Source organism: Elgaria multicarinata, chromosome 1 (genome assembly GCF_023053635.1).
Source record: "Elgaria multicarinata webbii isolate HBS135686 ecotype San Diego chromosome 1, rElgMul1.1.pri, whole genome shotgun sequence".
Lineage (NCBI taxonomy): Eukaryota > Metazoa > Chordata > Lepidosauria > Squamata > Anguidae > Elgaria > Elgaria multicarinata.
This window is the reverse complement of record NC_086171.1, coordinates 23,979,817-24,000,081: the sequence shown is the minus strand read 5'-3', so window position 1 is coordinate 24,000,081 and position 20,265 is coordinate 23,979,817. Positions and strand designations below refer to the sequence as shown.

At 40.1% G+C, this 20,265-nt stretch overlaps 1 protein-coding gene across 1 annotated transcript in view; it reads left to right on the top strand.

Annotated features, from left to right (window-relative positions):
• The window catches only part of TGFBR2 (transforming growth factor beta receptor 2), a 59,419-nt gene extending 39,376 nt beyond the window's left edge, over positions 1-20,043 (top strand). The window contains exons 4-7 of the mRNA XM_063125028.1: positions 6,912-7,714; positions 8,277-8,418; positions 15,025-15,152; positions 17,861-20,043. Coding sequence (XP_062981098.1) covers positions 6,912-7,714; positions 8,277-8,418; positions 15,025-15,152; positions 17,861-18,040 — 1,253 coding nt within the window. The 3' untranslated portion in view covers positions 18,041-20,043. The remainder of the gene's footprint in view (positions 1-6,911; positions 7,715-8,276; positions 8,419-15,024; positions 15,153-17,860) is intronic.
• Positions 20,044-20,265: the final 222 nt, after the last annotated feature.

Sequence of the window (20,265 nt, the reverse complement as noted above, 5' to 3'; positions counted from 1 at the left end):
TGGTCAATTTAGCTTTAAAGGGAGATTAGACAAATTGTGGAAGATGAGACTATCAATGGCTACTAGCATATTGGCTATATGCTTCTTCCAGGATCAGAGGCAGTCATTAGGGGAAAAAAGAGGAGGAGAGTCATTGCCCTCAATGTCCTGTTTGTTGGATTCCCATAGGCAAGTAGTTGGCCACTGTAAGAAAGAAGATGCTGGATTAGGTAGGCTTTGGGTCTGATCCAGCAGGGCTCTGTTTATGATGCTAAGTCCCACCTGGTTATTCTTCTGCCTCTATGCATCAGGTGTTCTTGGATCATTCAGTTTACTCTCATTGCAGAAGTGCAATGGGAGAAAGACTTACTATTAAAGAAAGCTGCCTGTTTCATCTATGTATAAATTCACTGCTCTGGGCTTGTCTCCTAATGAGGAGGCTTGTTGAGATCAGGGATTCCTACAAAAATCCAGGTAATGGCTCCTTGGAGGGTGGGTACTACTTATGCTTACATTCCCTAAAAGTAAATATTGTCTGCTCCGAAATGTACCTCCAGTTTTAATTCAAAAGAAATGTGTGCCTCAGTTATCAGAGATGTGAGACACTGTGTTCTAATTATGTTTAAAGAAGGGTTGTAACTACATTGCAATTTCCTCAGAACTGGAATTTCAGAAATTTAGAGTATTAATTCACTAACGTCATTTCAAAAAAATAGCAGTATTAAACCGCAACCATTAAAAGTTTGCAGTCTGTACTTATGCAATAGACTCTTGCATATTTTTAAATATTTTTCCACTGTGTTATCATAAGGCATTGCTGTAGTGGAGACCTTTTTAAAAAAACACAACCCCTATGTAGTATGTAGTTGAACACAAGCTGCATAAGTACGCTTCCTATATGCTTCCGGTCGGAATTCAAGGTGCTGGTAATGACGTTTAAAGCCCTAAACGGCTTGGGACCTCGATACTTGAGAGAGCGCCTCTCCTTATATTTGCCTGCCTGAAACCTTAGATCTGTTGGAGGAGCCCTTCTCCGCATCCCACCAATGCAACATATACATTATGATGGGACAAGGGAGAGGGCTTTCTCTGTGGTGGCACCCCGACTGTGGAATGCCCTCCCCTTGGAGGCCCGACTGGCGCCAATGCTGATTTTATTCGGGCGCCAAGTGAAAACATGGCTTTTTAACAAAGCTTTTAATGGTTAAACTCACTGGCACATTGTTTTAATTGTTTTAACTGCATCTATTGGTTTTAAATTATATATTGTTTTAACTTGGATTATGGTTTAATTTGTTTTTAACTGTGTATATTTATTGTTTTATACTGTATGTTTTTATCTGTACGCCACCCTGAGATCTTAGTGATACAGGGCGGGAGATAAATATTTTAAATAAAGAAAATAAGTAGAATCTTTCTGGTCATCTATGTAACTCTGTTGTGTCTGAATTATGCAATGGGAGAATGGCAAGAGGAGTCTCAGTTTGATTAATTTTCAATTTGTTTTCCTGAATTTCATAAAATTAGAAGTAATCTCGCCATGGCTGACACATATGTTTTCATTGTAGGTAAAAGGCAGATGAGTGTCTATCGGTAGATCTCTAGGTGATTTACAGTTGATCAGCAAGGTTTTCCAGCTCCCAATGGTTTAACAATAGTGACAGCCAAAAAGGGTTGTTTTCCTCCAGTGAGCTTGGGGAGTGCAGGTGGGGGGACCAGGCGGAGATTTCTGCGTGAAAGGATGTGTGTGCCTGTTCCACTTTGAGTACTGAAAAATAATTCCTGGGCTGAGCCTGTGTTCAGAGGCACCTGGTTCTGCAAGGGTAATTTCTGAGCCATTATTTTGCACCTGGCCATTTAGCTGGTGGACCTCAGGGTTCTACTGAGAAACAAGACAGATCCTGCAAGCCTAAAGACTGCTGCCCACCTGTTGCTGTGTGGGAACAGAGCCAGCTTTATATCAAGCTGTCTCAGAAGATATTTCAATAATTGCAAATGGATATAAACTGTAACTAATGCTGGCAAAACAATAATGTTGAGAACATGTGCAGTATCAAACCAGTGCTGAATATAATAGTGGTGACTAATGTGTGTTTACTGGGGCAAGGTAACCAGTTTACAGAGATTGATTTGTTCCAGAAAATTACCAGCAAACAGTAGAAGATATGCTAAATGTACAAGTTAAAGCAAGACACATTTTATCTTAAAGTGTTGTTTCTCAATAATCACTACTTACCAAATGGTTTTGGATGCTTTTTAATATTCTGTTGCAACTGATTGCATCTGTGTTCAGCTCTCCTTAGATGTTGGCTATAACATATTCATCTGATATAATAGTCCATGAGTATACGGTTCTCAATTCCATTAAATTCTGTGGAATCTATGCAGGAGTAAAGTCTGGAAATCTATAGCGGGTACCAGTCATTAAGATGTTGTCAGAGTAGGAGTTGATCCCTGCATAATTCACTAGCTCCAGTCTTTATGTGGCCTTTCCTCCATTAAAAAGCAAGATAAGAGAATCGGTAGGGTGATACTTCTCTTTGCTGACAATGAAACTACAGTTCCTAAATGTACTTCCCTAGTAAGTTTTTCAAGCAAACTCCAGTTTGCAGCATTTTGAGAATCAGGACAAGCAAATGTGATGTGCATTTTTTTTATAGGCTTGAATATTTATTCAAGGCAAGCAACTTCATTTTCTGCCCTTCGCTATTTGTCCTGCTATGCTCGAGGCCCAAAGAGAATCTTATTATTTAAATAAATATATGTTAAGTTGAATGATTTGGCTTTAATTCTGGACTCATGTATCTGTTCCATTGTAGTATAATCGTAGCATTACAATAGGTTTGTATATATGGAAGGGATATGCACACACATTTTGGAGAGGGCGTCCTTTGTGGCTGGTTCTACACCAGAGGAACATGGGCAACTGCTAAACTAAAATGAAGGATTCAGACAGGAGAGCAGAATGAAGTTGGAAGGAGCCCACATCTCCAATGGGAGATTTTTAAAATAATAATAATAATGTGCAGAGTCCATAGAGTTACTAAAGAAAAATGGAAACTCCTGTTGGCAGCCTTAATGATGGTTACTTTGCAGTGCAATCCTATACATGTTTATTTGGAAGTAAGTCCTACTAAGTTCAATGGAACCTACCCCTAGATAAATGTGTGTAGGATTGCATCCCCAGTGTTGTGATTGGTGGTAATCTGATGTGCCCCAAACCATTAATGAGCTAGTCTGTCTATTGAAAATAGTTACACCAAGGGTGAGTGCCTCCAGATGTTGTTGGACTCCACCTCCTTTCATCTCTGGGCATTGGCCACGCTGGCTGGGACTACTGGGAGTTGGAGTCCAACATCTTGGGGAGCACAGATTCCTTACTCTAATTTATACCCTGCCTTTTGACTCTTCAATGTCCAAAAGCTGGTTACAACAGAACTTTATAAATAAAAGCAATATCATAAATTAATCAGTAGCAAACTCAATAGCCAGCATAGAACCAATAGCCCACAAAACACAATGTACAGTGCACCATTAATCAATGAACCCTATAGGCTTTTGAAACAGAACAGTGGGGTGTTATATTAATGTTTGTGAAACTGCTTAGCCTCATTTAGTTATTCAGAATGCCAGCTGTGCAATTCTCTATCCTCACTTGTATCTCCCTGTTCCTTTCTCTTCTCATCCTTACATCCTATGTGAGAGCTTCCTTCTCTCAAAGTGACAGACACAGTGTCTAAAACATGCCTCTACATAAGAAATGGTAAATGGGTAGAAAAATTCAGGGTGCTTTTTGTACCAAGACCAATTTCAGCCGGGCTGGGAGGTGCATACCCACTGCTGGCAATGAGCTTCCCTCCTCTTTCTTGAACCCTATGGGGTATCTAGAACTGGGCTTTTATGTTTATCAAGTCTGGGACAGCAAGCAGTTCCTGGGCCATAGGTAGCAGGTTAAGTATCGTGGCCCACCTGCTGCTTGACAAATGCCATAAAGATGGTTCATAAAAAATAGAGTGGAGAGTTATCAAGCAGCTGGCATGCTGGAATTGCATGCAGCCCAATTTAGATTGTTGAAGCTTCCCATTAAGAGAGCACATGCAAAACAGATGAATATTTTCACTAGCCTTCTAAATTTTAATTCTCATACGTATTGGATGGTATTAAATATGCCACAAAATAATCCAATAAGTGTTTGGTAAGTCACTGAACCACAGTCCCAGAAACTGTAAATCTCCCTTTATTCTCTTGCAGGGATTTTTTGAAAAATCATGTCCTTTTGATTTCTCTGCTCTTCCAAGTATCTTTCTTTTGCATTCTTCACTCCTAACCCAGTCATTTTCTTCCTCATTGTGCTCGTTCTAATGGCTCTAAACTCTTTCCTTCATCTGTTAATACTTTTGGCCACTCAGGAACTGCTAGGACATTTTCACTTCTACCACCTGTAACTGTCCACTACTTCCTAGCTACTTCAGCATCATATGGGTGATCACCTCCAAGTCTCTCCCCACTCTTGCATTCTGACTATAAAGAAGGCACATGGGACTTACAACAAAACATGCAGTGAGGAGTGCTCCTGTTCATGCTTCCAGTCAGCCAGCCATGCCCTTTTAGATGACACTCCATTGTACTTACTCCCTGTTTTATTCTCCCTACCCCAAGAAGAATTATTTGTCCTCAGGCAGTGTTTGCATTTCCCTACTAGGGTTAGTTCCTAAAGTATTTTTGATACTTCTGCAAATGTTGGGATTTCCCCAAGCCTGCTTTTACTACCCCCTTGTTCATGGATGCTACTGTTTTAGCTACATAACGATTGCTAATAATATGTAAGATACTCAGCATTGCTCAGAGATCTCTGTAGCTGCAGTAGGGAATCATTGCTTGGCACAGCTTGCAAATTGTGAGCATTTAACAGGACAGGCTAGATGCTTTTATTTTTAAAAGGAAGCCAGGATTCTAACAAATACCCTGTTAAATTTTCTGATAAAACATGGCAACTTGGTTGTGGCATATCTGTACCCTTCTAAAGGGCAAAAGTACACATTAACGTTCAATGTTAATAGCAGCTCAAGACCCATTTTTGTACAGGAAGTAAAAGTTTCTGGAATGAAGGCACATTGAGAATGTAAAGTGCTGAGGAGGAAGGAATGCTGTACCCTTCCCCCACTTACAGTTTCCTTGCTCCTGAGCGGTTCCTGTGGACACCCACTCACCCACCCACCCCCCACACAAACAACATGGGTTTTCAGATATACATGAAACCTCACAGGGTAAAAGTTGTTGGAAGGCTTTTGGAGCGGGGAACTAGTACAGGAAAGGACACCCCCCCCCCCAATTGCTTCTCCACTCCTAGTCACCTGTCTTGAAGCAGTTTCTCCTGTATAAAAGAAAAGGGGTTTTCAGGGCACTTCTGTATGCACTTGCATGTAATGTGTTGTTTGTTCCTAACCTGCAGCCAAACGGACTTCACTCATTTCCCTTTACTTCTGTATTAGAAACCTCATGACTTTTCATCTTTCACTTTTTTATTTTTCTTTGCTTTCACTCTCTGGGTGTTTGTATTTTAGAACCTCATTTCATGAATAGATAGTATTTTAGATGACTTGATTTTGAAAAATAATATGATTTTAGAGAGAAAATAGAGTGATTCAGACACTGTGTGTTTGTCTCCCCCGCCCCCGAAAAGCGAGTTTGTGCAGTCAATCCAAGAGTCTGATTACACAAGCCACTCATTCCACTGTGGCTATCTGTTCCATTGTCTCTTACCCAGACTAGATTTTCATCTGTTGAGTAAAACAGTTTTACACTTTAAAAAAAGAAAAGGAAAGCAATACTCTCAAAGAAACCATCTTGCTTTACTAAATTAACTCGATAATAAAAATCATGATGAAGCACACTCCTAGTCTAGACTAAACTTCTTACATTGTGTTTTTTTTTTAAGCGGTCTTGTGAAACATAGTGCAGTTGTTCTGGCTTCCTCTTTGACTAGATACTGCCTCTGACCTATAACTACAAGAATGACAAGACTGTATTGATGCTGGTACTAGCGACAATCATTTTGGCTAAATGCTGACCAATGAAAAGAGAAATTGGCCCAGACCCCATTCAGCAGTCATACATGCACTCACATGCACATTGGGAATTGACAAATAAGCAAGAGATTCCCTTTTACCCCAATTTTAAATCCAGACAAGAAGAAGTAAACACAGCATTACCTGAAGTGAGTTTTATGTTTTGTTTTTATGCTTTGCCATAGTATGCCCAAGTATTTATTTATTTATTTATTTATTTGATATATATCCTGCTTTCCTACCCCCAGAAAATGGTGCTCAAAGTGTTTAACAATAAAAACAAAAGCCTCTTTAAATTAAAACTTGGTTGACGCAATCATAAAACAAATAAATTAAAATACAATTTTAAAAACGCAGCAATACAAGAATAAAAATAGCACCCAGACCAGTAGACCAGCTTATATGCTAAAGGCCCTGCTGGAAAAGGTCAGCAGAGACGGAGGCAACCTAGACTCCTTTGGCAAAGAGTTCCACAGCCTGGGAGCAACCAAGAAGATCCCCTCTCATTCTCACCAAACATTCCTCCGATTACTGTGGTACTGATACAAGAGCTTCCCCCAAAGATCTCAAATAGCATTCTCTCAAGTGTAGAAACCAAGACCCCAAAAAGCTTCTTTAGATGAACCCATCCAGTATGTACTCAATGAGATTTTAACTTACCATGTGGCACAGAAGACCGTTGTTTGAGAAACAGGATTTCAGTGACCCTCCTTGGGCATGAGGCATTGTGTAGTTCCATAGATCCTGACTGCATCTTAAAGTGGAGCTGCAGTGCTAGTGTGAACTAATCTTATAGGCATTTTTCCAGATTGTTATAGCACCTTTGTATACATATTTCAGCCATTTTTAATCCCTTTCTTCTAGGTGTCACCTCAAGTATAGAAGAAGTGAAAGATGTGATATCTAAAGTTGCACTAATAAGCCTTGTCCCATTGCTTGTGATCGCCATTGCTGTCATCTTCATCTTTTACTGCTACCGCATTCAGAGGAGGAGGAAGCTCAACAAGGCATGGGAAAAGAATGTCAAGTCCAGGAAACATACAGACTGTAGTGATGTGTGCGCCATTATGTTAGATGATGACCGCTCTGACATCAGTTCCACTTGTGCCAACAACATTAACCATAATACTGAACTGCTGCCTATTGAATTAGACGCCCTGGTGGGCAAAGGTCGCTTTGCTGAGGTATATAAGGCTAAACTGAAACAAAACACGTCGGAACAGTTTGAAACAGTGGCTGTCAAGATCTTCTCCTATGAAGAATATGCCTCCTGGAAGACTGAGAAAGACATCTTCTCTGACATAAATCTGAAGCATGAGAATATCCTTCAGTTCCTCACAGCAGAGGAGCGCAAGACAGACCTAGGCAAACAGTACTGGCTGATCACTGCTTTCCACTCAAGGGGAAACTTGCAGGAATATCTCATAAAACACATAATTAGCTGGGAGGACCTCTGGAAACTGGGTGGATCTTTGGCTCGAGGGATTGCTCATCTTCACAGTGACCATACACCTTGTGGCCGACCCAAAACACCTATTGTCCACAGAGATCTAAAGAGCTCCAATATCCTGGTGAAAAATGACTTAACCTGCTGCCTCTGTGACTTTGGGCTATCACTGCGGCTGGATCCGACTCTGTCTGTAGATGACCTGGCCAACAGTGGGCAGGTGAGCCATGGCATGGGGAGTGGTAAAAGAAAAGGCGTGGGGAGGGGGGAGCTAGCAGATTTAAAATAAGACTTGGCAAAATGCCCACCTTTGTGTTGGGTTGGTTATGCTTGTGTGAAGGGCTTGGCATAACTGCAGGGGTGCCCATCATCCCTTGCAGGATCTTTGTCAGCAAGGACTGGGCCATCTTTTGTTGGGGTGGACGGGTATCCCCAAATGGTGCACTTCCTCTTTTTATTTTATGAATGGATGTCAACTATTCACATTTATGGGAGAGAAGATAGGGTGTGCACTTTGAGACAGCACTGGGGTGATGATTAAATCTTCCTATCCCTAGTAACTGCACCTTCGAAAAACAAGCTTACACCTGTTTTCTTAGTAGAGCCTCTTCCTCTGCATAGCTGCAGGCTGATGATGATGATGATGATGGATTTTTTTAAAAATAAATCGAGATATACTCAAGGGGGAAAAAGGTTGTTACATACAGCTGTATTATGTGAGCTTCCAGAACTGATTCTTCCATTAAAAAAAGCATTTTTAACTGTTTTGTAACTGCTGACAGGTTGGCACAGCAAGGTACATGGCTCCTGAAGTCCTGGAATCCAGAATGAACTTGGATAATGTTGAATCCTTCAAGCAGACTGATGTGTATTCCATGGCTTTGGTTCTGTGGGAAATGACATCTCGCTGCAATGGTGTTGGAGGTATGTGTAGTGCACTGTGTTTGATACGGTGTATATGTGTATCTGAGATAGATAGATAGATAGATAGATAGATAGATAGATAGATAATCTCAGATGAGATTAAATACTACTATGCAGAAGCAGTATTTCCAGACATTATTGATTTATTACATTTGAACATTGTCATTCGACAAGGAGCTCAAAGTGGTCTCCCATCCCTGCAGTCTCCAAGCTAGTTATCTCTCCTTAGCTTCAAGAACAGAACTGAATTATGCCATCATGACATGTACTATATTCTAAACTATGTTCCTCCAACCTGGCACCTTCCAGGTTGGAAGGTGGACTACAACTGGACTACAACTCCCATCATCCCAGCTAACAAGAGTTGTAGTCTAACACATCTGGAGGACACCAGGTTGCAAAAGCCTGTTCTAAACTGTTCTGTATTGTATTATTATTATTATTATTATTATTATTATTATTATTATTATTATTAATTACTTTTATATACTGTTCCATAGCCAAAGCTCTCTGGGCAGTTTACAAAAGTATAACTTTTAAAACATAACTTTAAAAAGATTTTTTGCTAGTAGTCATGTGCAGCTGTGGTTAACAATTCACATTGCCAAAATCTGTTATATTTAGTATCATTAGTAATGTAGAATTCTAGGTTTATTGTATGTTTTAGCACTGACCTAGTTTTCATTATGTATTGCACACTTTAGTAATGTGCAATGTGATAATTAACTTCTACCATAGATCTATATATTTTCAAAGGGGGGTTATAAAGAATTCCACCCTGTTCTACATAAAATAGTACTTGCCTTTTCTTTCCTGATTGTATTAATTTTTGGGCTTTCTGTAACTTCTTGCAGATTTTCCATCCCTTGCACTTCTAATAGCTTCTTATCCAGTTATATGTTAACTCTAGTCAAAAAAGCAGTGGTACAGTGAAACAGATTGTATGTAATTTGAAAGTAATAACAAATAACTCTCTGGTCTTATTGTTCCTTTCTATATTCAGCAAAACCTCGGTTTTAGTAACGTTGCAAAGGAACTGATGCAACTGTAGTTGTAACATTTAAGTTCCACCTGGGAAAGTAACCTTTTTGCTTAGATATGCCCCACAAATTACTGCTGAATTGATCAGACACGTTTTAGTGCATGGTGTTATGGTGTACTTGCAAACAATGTGTTGGTTTCTCAGACAAGCCTGAAATGTTCACCTTCTGCTAACATTTCAGAAAGTGCAGAATTCCACATCTTTAGGAAACGTTATGGAGACAGAGGCATCTCCATGAGCACGCTAGGCATCTGCTGCTGCCCAGCTGGTGTACTCATTTCATTGGCATCTAGGAGGGAACCAAATAGCATTATCATAGAAAAGACATTTCCAGCCAACAAAATGGAATGCAGCTCTAGACCACTAAGAGGATGCCTTTTCCCTAAACCTGCGTGTGTGTGTGTGCGCGTGTGTGTGCGTGACAGAGACAGAGCATCTGTTAGCCTTGATTTTTTTGGTGTGGCATGTGAGGACTGACTGTGTGAAGAAACTTAAGTGTGCATAAAGATATTCTATAGCTCCATTCAATGGCTCCATTGTTTATTACCAGGTTATGAAGCATCATACAACTGTGCAAACCATCACTCTATGGGGGTGGATTACAGTTAAATACTTCAGTGGCATACAGATTGGTAAACACTTCAGACCCAAAATGTAATTTCTAATTTTCTGATTTGACCTTAGTTGTTTTTAATTCTTTTTATAGAAAGAATAAAAATCAGATGGGTTCCCCCCACCCCCTGGCTGCCTTTTTAGAATTCTGGCGTATTGCATTCCACAGCTTGCCTTTTAAAGGCATGGATGAGCTGTTTGCTCAGGAAGACTCTTTTCATCCTTGCTGATGCCTGAGGTCTCTTCCTGTTTCTGTCTGAGCACCCTGGAATAGTGCCTAGGGAAAGAACCGCCCTCACAGCTGCTCTGAACAGGAAGTTACAGAATGGCCTAAAATTAATATGATCAGGAAAGAAAAAAGCATGTACTACTTTAGGTAGAACAGGGTGGAGTTCTTTATAAATCTCTCTTTTAAAAATAAAAATCTCTGGTAGAAGCTAATTATCGCATTGCTCAAATGTGCAATACACATGCAAACTAGGTCAGGGCTAAAATAGATAATAAACCTAGAATTGTGCATTACTAACGAAGCAAAGTTTTCAGACCTCAGAATAAACTATTGTTTTATAGATATTATAGCTATATGAGAAATCAAACTAGGATGGTTTTACTAACTAAATAAGCTAAAACAGTGTGGATTGCTTCGAATAGTGCAAATCACAACTATTTTTTGTAGCATGTACCACATTAGTGACCTAGTAAAGTTTTAAAACTATACAATTTGAAAAGAGTTGTGTACTTCAGCCAAGACATTTAGGAAAATGTGCTGGTATGATTGGCTACCAATTGACTGACTGACGGTGTGGGTCTTGTGGTGTGTACTAGACTGACGGTGTGGAACTTGTGGTGTGTACTAGAATCTCTGAAAATGCTTTCCACTATACTATCCATAATGAATGTGCCATCCCAGTAATGGAACAAAAGCTTCTCAGTTTCCAAATATGGCTGCCTTCATGTCCACATAGCTGAGTCATTCATCATTCACTGGCTTCCATGTTGTGGCTATTGCTGCTGAACTTGCTATCCCACTTCCTTCCACCCTTGGCTTAAAATGCTATGACTCAAACCCTTGCTCGTGGCAAATCCTTATCTCCTCACTCTAAAAGGTCAGTTAACAGAGTATTTATAAAAACAGGGCGGGGGAACCATGAGGATATTTGTGGGACAAGGAAGGCAAGGCAACAGTGGCATTAACCAAATATATTGTAAATGTTGTGTTTTCTTTTGTTTGAAATGGCATTTTAAATCCAGTGCATATTTCTGTAACACTGCATTTTGCTTGGGAATAAGATTGTGAAATGTGCAGTTGTCTTTGAAAAGCTTGTGAGGTAGACGCAAAGTGAAGATTTGCTGAATACACTCTTCATAGTGTCTTAATCCTTGTCAGCCAGCATTTGCTTGAAACAGAAAAGATACATGGGCTTTAATCAGTATGCTGAAGCTATAAATAGCGGTGTCGCTGCAGGTGAAGAGTCATCCTGAGAAAAAGGCCAGTTTATTACTTGTTGGGCTAAATGCTGGGAAGTTTTGTGTGTGGGAAGGAGGAGTGCACAGTTTGCTTGATGTTTCACTGGAGTATAATTTAGAAGTCATATTTAGAAACTAAGCAATGCTGCTTTGGAGAAAGTTTGAACTGCTCCACTGCCCTGTATGTAGCTTGGTATTTCAGTCAGCACAACAGCTGTGTACCAGATGTTATGCTTTGTGAGAAATATCATTTCCATCCAAGCATTTTGCTTTTGCGACTGACATGGATACTGTGAGAAAGGAAAGCACAGGGAGCGTTAAGTGATCTGACAGCCCTCTAAAAGCCGCTTATTTTCTAGATCTTTGTTGCCAGTACATGACATCAGTCAGAATCAGCAAGGTTACCAGGGAATAATTTGGAAAATACCTTTCAAAATGGCTTCTGTGCCTTGAGCTGCTCAAGGCAGTAATACTGCATTGCCTGAAAGATTTGCTGGCTTGACTAAAACAATACCTTTGGTTTAAGTATAAAAGTACAGGGGGAAAAGGGTACACAGGTGGGGGATGGCGCTTTGGTGTTCTAGGGAGCAGTGGGGAGGACAGGCTTAATATTTTTGAATAAGGCTAGTGCTACACTTCATTTTCCCATTGCTCAAAAGCTTTTGGTTTGGGGGAATAAATCCATGGTCAGTTTATTATTGACTGTAGTAAACAATAGGGGTTTTTTTTAACGGTTTTTAATGCTTTATGTGTGTATGTTCTGTGTTTTAGAATTTTAAATTTTGTATACTTGTTTTAATCTTAATTTTAGAATTTCTGTAAACCGCCCAGAGAGCCCTGGCTATGGGAGCGGTATATAAGTGCAATAAATAAATAAATAAATAAATAGCCTCAGTGGAAAGGATGGCACACTACCTGCACTTTTCATTTGCCACATCTTGAGAAGGCATGTGCTTTTACTTAGGAAGTTACTTGACCAAACTTTACATGGAAATAACAGAAAAGACAAAAACTAGCACGTGCAATTTTTCACACAGTTTTCATTTTAACACTTAACTAATTTAATGGAGAAGTGAGAGAAGGCATGGTCAACTATTTTCCCCACGTAATTATATTTCCAAAATGTGGCATTACTGCCTTTTTAATTAACTGCCTTTCACTAAAGAAAAATTAAGTACGTGAGCTGCAAGCCTGCTCCTAGTTACCTATACATTTGCCCCATTGATTTTGTGTGGTAGTTATGTAGAAGTAATAACTGTGCAGGGGTGTGGGTGTGTGTAGTGTTATTAACTTCCTCTTTTTTTCAGAAGAAAGCTTGGCATTTCTTAAAGTGCCCTTTATTCTGCTTCATGTCACACTTGTTTCCTTAGACTGGCTCCAGGAAATATAGTTTGTGTCTGTGTTCAGTTTTGTCCTGCTTCCTTTCATGTCAAAAATAGATAATAGGGAATTATCTCACACAGCCTGCCTGATATGTAGACTATCCATACTCAACAGTGTTTAGTGAATTTGTGGTGTCCATTAGACTGGAACGTGACTGATACTTCATCACAAGAATGCATAGAAATTACAAATGCACATTTACATTCAATAAACACGAATCCTGATAGGAACCATGCTGCTTTTGCCTGTAGGCCCCTTATAGTTCAGTTCAGTTTATTGATTAACTAAAAGGTTTTAATCACTTGCAGAACATGACACAAAACAACATGACACAAAATAGGCTTCTAGTCTAAGTATGCTGACATTGTGGTTCTTTCCTATATTCTTCAGGGTGTTCCAGTAGGCTACGTTAATCTTGTTAGTGTAAGTGAAAGGCTACAGACGTTATTGAAATATCTAAGGCTACTTTATGGTGTGTTGCTTTGGGGATATGAGAGCAAAAGACTTGAGCCTTAATAGAATAGCAGTCTGAATATTTTTTACATGTTATCATTGTTTTAGGTGTAGTTAAGAAAGGACTATAGCTCAGTGGCAGAGAACATACTTAGCATGCAGAAGGTCCCAAATTCAATCCTTAGTATTGCTGGGTAGAGCTGGAAAAGGCTGCTTCCTGAGACCCTGATAAAAGCACTGACAGCCAATGAAGTCAATGCTGAGCTAGATGGGCCAGTGTGTCCAGTACTGAGCTAGATAGACCAGTATCATCAATACTGAACTAGAAAGAAAATGACGCATGGATGATAAGCATTGGCCAACAAAGATTTGTTATCTTTGCTAGGACTTTGCAAATGCTTATTTTCCTTTCTAGTCTTTACGGCAGCCTTCCCCAACCTGGTGCCCTCCAGATGTTTTATGCTTCAACTCCCATTGGCCCCAGCATGTCCAGTGATCAGGAATGTTGGGAATTGTGGGTCAAAATATCCTGAGGCCATCAGATTGGGAATGGCTGCTTTCTGCATTTCTTAGACTTCTTTTTTCTTTTTCTTTTTTTGCATTCCTAACTTCTCCCAATTTTTTTGGAGAAAAAAGAAAAAGCAACAGGAAAGGCCAACCACTTAATCTCCTTCCAATACCAGAGGCTCATTAGAGCCCTGTGAGTACATACATTCTCAGAGAAAGCGCAATGATTTCTACATTATATAGAAATCTACTGTAATTGTTCCTGTTTTGCTGTATTTTTTTCTGTATGAAGCGCACAACATGATGAAAAACAAAATTAAAACACATCTATGCAGACATACACTGATGCTCCCCTCCCTTGTTCCCTTTCTTTGTTTAGTTTTGATGGTTGTTCCAGAGCTCTGAAGTACTATAAGACCTCCTAATTTGTGCTGGGATTTATATGTGGGAAGTGAATTGGGGGTTTGAATCTGCTTTGGATCTGGTGAGGGTTTTGTCTTGGCTTGATCAGTTTTAGAGTTGTATCTTTTGTTTTGAAATATGCCATCATAAAATCGTATCCCTCAGCAAATAGAAATAGGACCTAGAAGGTTTGGGAACCAAGTACAGAACTTGTCTTCTTAACTCTCTACAGAACTTTTGGTTAGGCAAAATTCAATTTTGTATCCCTGGGAGAAAATGCTTAAACTAGCTTTCCCCAACCTGGTGCCTTCCAGATGTGTTGGACTGCAACTCCCATCATACCCAATCAGCATGGGCACTGGCTGGGAATAATGGGAGTTGCCGTCCAACACATCTGGAGGGCACCAGGTTGGGGAAAGCTGGTCTGAACTCTACTATTCTATGAAGGATTCTAGGATTCCAAATATTTGAATCTGGAGAAATGCATTCCAGGCCCACCACTGTCATTGCCAGTCTGCATCTTTTAAAGGGGGATAATACTGAAAAAGGGCTAGGCAATATTGTACATGCAGGAAGTGGGCCTAGAAAATGCTTCAGTGCTATTTATGTTGCTGGTCAGATAGTAATGGGTAAGAGTGGTCAACAGGTTCTGTTTCTGTCAAGGAGAATAAAACAGCCCTCTGTGATCTTGACCCACAAGCCTAACTGAGCGTCCCTCTGTCTTCATATTCCCTTGGCAGAGGTGAAAGACTATGAGCCACCCTTTGGTTCTAAAGTGCGAGAGCATCCATGTGTTGAAAGCATGAAGGACAATGTTTTGCGGGACAGGGGGCGGCCGGAGATTCCTAACTCGTGGCTCAACCATCAGGTAAGAGCATCAGCCTATGTTGTTTGCATTAGGGTCACTAATCCAGCTCTTTATCTCCCCTGTGATTCCTCTGTGGCCTCTGCATTTTGTCACTGAAGATGCTATAACTGCAGTAGCACAGACCACTTACATTTTATGATACTTTCATTGCAAGGGCATGCATAGGCAGCTTATGACCATTGGCCACATCTGGACCATTTACTGACTAGGTGTGTCAAATGCCAGTGGAAATGACATTATGAATCAGCCTTTGATATTTGCTAATTGGCACTTTATTATGCACATTTTCCTGGGAATAAACCCCTTTGAAGAAAATGGGGCTTACTTCTAAGTAGATAAACATAGACTTGCACTGTTAATACTTTTGCAAAACTTTGACACTTGAAGCAGTTGTTTGTGCTGCATTAGCTCTTCCATATTCATGTTCTCCCTCTGCAGTTGCGTTTTTGTAATGTACCCATTATTCATAATACTAAATTTTGAAATAGATTTTACTCAGTACTCTTTCCCTTCCCCTTCACATCTTAATGAGATTTGTTGCACTACTGATTTCAAGTTAATATTTAATATTTAATTTTAACTTTAATGTTGGTAATTTCAATGCAGGGTAAATGAATATTATTTGTATACTTCCAGTAAAATTGTACTGTTGACATCTGTCAACATAAACGATTAGGTAAATTATGCAATTAATGCAGGACTTTGTGAAGCTTTTTTTTTTAAAAAAAAGAACACAGTAGTTTTCATCTTAACTCTGTTTAATTTCAGTTTTTGTAACCAAAGAGGAAACCATTTCCTTCCTGATAATAGCTGAGTTTTGCTGCATGATTTCTTCTGTTGAAATAAAAATCCAAATGCTTTAACATATGATTTAATGAATTAATAAGTCTGAGCCAAAGGCATGAAACTGTACTCATGTGCTTAAGGCCTGCACTACATCCAGTGTTAATAGAGATGGGATTAACCCTTACATTTACGGACTAGGCACCAACAGTGGAATTCCCACTATGGAATAATTGGTGCTATTAAAAACAATGGCTTGGATCTAAGTGGTGCAAGTGGGAGGACATTTACCCAAGGGCACCTTCCCCTCACCTCCTCCCAGTGCAATCTCCTGTGCCTCCAGAAAAGCTCTCTGGTGGGTTGGAAAGGTGTGGGAACTCTCTTGTATACGGTGGGAGACCAAGAACTACACTACATATTACTCTAATTGCTTAGCGTGTAGCTGAGGGTTATCTCTAATTTTACTCTAGTGTAACTGCATACTGCCCAAATTTGGATAAAGATGAAAACCTTTTCCCAACCCATTTTTTCCTCCAGAAATTCCAGCAGCTCCCTGTCTCTGCTCCCTGCAGGAAAGTTAAATAAGAGAAAGCCCTCCATTGACTCCAGTGGAGCTTTAAAATAAAAAATGTCATCCCCCCCAGTGAATTATTAGGGGAAATGGCTAATCATGATCCGAATCAGGACCACATGCAGTTACTAGAGCAAAACAAAAGACAAACTTGAGTTATACACTATGCAATTAGCAACATATAGTTGAATCCTATGTGGAGGGTGAGTTGAACATTATTTATTTATTTATTTGTTTATATCCTGCCTTTTTCCCAGTACTGGGACTCTAGGCAAAATCAGGTGGCACCACCTTCAATGAACAGAGTTTGTGATAGGTGGCTCTGTCTAATTTTTGGCAAATTTCCCCCTCGTCCCCTCTTCTAGCAAGACTCCCCCAATGTATCTTCAAATGCTAAACTGAAGAGTTCCCTAACTCTCAGGAGAGACTTTGAGGGGCACAAGGTCATGATGGATGAGGAAGGGTGGAAAGTCCCCTTGTGCAAACTTCTTCCCACTCATTCTAGGATCCAAGCCATTGTGTACTCCATACTTCCTGAGCTATTCTCTTAGCAGATGACTAGGACTCAAAGATCATATTCCCAGCCATGACTTTCAGTTATTCCTCATTGTGACAAAGGTCCCACAGATTTGTATAATGAAAGGCAGAACTAAACCCTGGATTATTCCTAAATCTTTTAGCTCCCTTGTTCTCTCCATATTTGAAAAGTGCCTGCCCAACAACAAATTCAATGGGCATATTAAAAAAATTGACCATTTGTAGTGTCATTACTATGCCAAGAAGAACTGTACCTTGTAAAACTTCAAGCGCCATATAAAATCTAAAAGCGCAATATAAAATCCCAATCTATTCCCACCTCAACCACATACCCATCAATTGGAAAACTTAACCACTACGTTGACCAATGATGATGTACAGTGGAGAATTCTTACTGTCCAAACAATGGTGTAACTTCAATGTTTGCAGCAAGCCGCTCTCTATCAACAGCCTCAATTCTCCATCTGTAAAATGAGAATGTTCATCCTGAAGCCCTTCGGCTCAGACCCATTTTCTCTAACATAAAAGGTGACTGATTTAAGCAGTAGCTTTGGTTACTATCATTCGTGACAAGCTGTGTTTCCTGTCTTCACTTAAGCATGTATAGTGTCAGTTTAGTATGCTGTATTTTCCTTCTAAGTGTTACTAGCATTCTTACAGCACAGTAACGCCAACACCATATGAGTAGATTCTGTATAAATTTACACCCTTCGGACTTCTAATTCACTGTGTTTTGCAGGGAGAGGAACTTGCATTTGCAGAGTGATGTAGCTTTCAGATTTTTGAAAACGTTCATTTCTTTCTCTGTGTATTCCAGGGCATCCAGAAAGTGTGTGAGACGCTTGTCGAGTGTTGGGACCATGATCCCGAAGCCCGGCTCACTGCACAGTGCGTAGCGGAGCGGTTTAATGATTTTGAGTACCAAGACAGTCTCTCGGGAAGAAGCAGTTCTGAAGAGAAGATCCCCGAGGAGGACTCTGTGAACAGTGCCAAGTAACAATCCACAAGAGGAAACTTGCACGAAAGAGAAAAGGCTGCTCTTGCGTTCTGTGTGCACAATTTCAGAACAGGAAGAGGGCCCTTAGTTCGCTTTCTCTGGCCCTGAAGATCCTGCCTATGTGTCCACACTGCAGCTCCAGAGAAACAGAAATTATTTTATGGGGAAGCCATGATAGGCAAAGTGTCATACCATAGCAATAGCTTCCTTGACTGTGTCATAGGATAAGCTATGTTGGTGCTTCCTGAGAAAAAGAGACTGTACAAAATGCCAATAATGTTTGCACTTTATCAATGCTTGTATATAACTATGGAAGAGCAAGTGTGTGTGTGTGTGTGTATGTACATACATTTTCATGAACGCACACACACACACACACACACACACACACACAGAGTAAATCTCTGCAAAGCATCTTCCCAGAGATTAATAAAAGGAAAAAAAAATCCTACATTGGATTGCTAGGATGTCTGCTGTATTGGCAGCAAAAGTGCCTTATTCACCCTACTCCACCCACACCATAAAAACCATAGTAACGCACTGCTAATGCTATACATGGCTGCACTACTTTTTTTGCAGTTGTGGGACAAAGAGTCACAACTGAGACCCGAACATTTATCTATGCATTGGTTGTTCAGCTGGTTCATGAACGTTTTCGAATTTGTAGGTTCGGGGGACCATTGAAGTTCTGGTTTGTTCATTTGTTTTTCTCCCAAACCTCATAGAATTTGGAAGATCATGGTGTGTGTTTTTCTTCCTTTCATGCCTGTACAAAGGATTGTTAATTTCTATCCTCCTCCCTTTCTCTGAACTTGCACATCATGTTCGCAGCCTGCATACTGAGAATAGGTTTCCCAGCCCCCAACTCTATGAAATCAGCCAGGGCCAATTATAATTGAAACAGATGTTTTGCATTTGCTGTGCATTTTGACAAAAAGTAGACTTCCCCCTCCCTCCTTTGTGGGATCGCTAACATCATGTCTAGTTTTTTGAGCTCTTAAGTTCACACTTGATTTCATGCCCAGTGCAAGGAGAGGGGACAACACATGAATACCTTCCTGAGTGTCTGGATTTCTGTGATGACGTAGGAAAGAATTGCCCCACACTACAGGCAGGCATCGGCGTTGGCCCTTCTTAATGTGCATTGTAGCCAACGCGGCCTGCAGTCATTCAGAACTCCTGGCAAGAAGAGGACATTCCTAAATTGATCCCCACAGGCATGGCTTACATTCTTTTAGTCTTCCAAAATATTTAGATTTGGAGCTGGCCTCACAAGGAATTTTAAATGACGGAATTCGACCGTTTTCTTGCTAAATCATCCGGCTGCTCAATTTGTCTCTGTTTTGAGGGCCTGCAAATTTGGCTTCAGGTGCTGCTTTCTATGCCTTGCCGTTATTTCCTAACAGACTAGGAATCTTTTGCCAATATAGTTAAACCAGTGGGCACCAGAAACAATCCTTCAGAGTTAAGAGATGTATATCACGTGCAATTCTTTTATCATACAGGACACAGATTTTTTTTTCCTAGGAGCTGTTGCTTTGTTTATCCAATAGGAGAGAAAAGGTATATTCACATAGGAGTTAAAGTTTATGGTGGAAATATTTATTTTTTAAAAAAAGCTTCGTGTCTGTTTTTATATTGATTTTTAAAGAAATATTTAAGCATTAAGTGGAGCAGAAGCTCAACAAAATGGAATCTAGATTTAATAGCAACAGGCTATGTACTGAACTGTGGAGCTACTGGCAAGATGGATTTCTCCTGGGGTAATGTTGCTCACCAGAGGTGAGATCTAGTGACCTCTAGTGGTGGTTTCCCAGGGTAGCATCCCAGAAAACAGCTGCATAGGAAGGAAAAAAACAAGAAGCTTTACTACAAACTGAAAAGCAGGGTGCGTCTATGCTACAAATCCAAACTACTAATTTCAAAACTGGTTTTACTGTCGTGCCTAACTTCCAAGAACTGCGATTTGCCAGTGTTCCTTCGTAGATAGCTGTGAGAGCTTCGCTAAACTAAACATTTGGATAATTGCACATAGAGGAGTCATGCATGATAGTTTTCTTTGCCTTTGTGTAAATGTTCATGGCCCTGATTCTGATCACAACTGCAGCACTTTGAGAGGGTGGGGTTTAAACCCTTCCCTCCCTCATTTTTTTCCTTAAAATTCCACCACTGGGGAAGGGGGGGTTAAAATAAGATTAAAAGTTCTCATTGGAGTCAATTGAGAC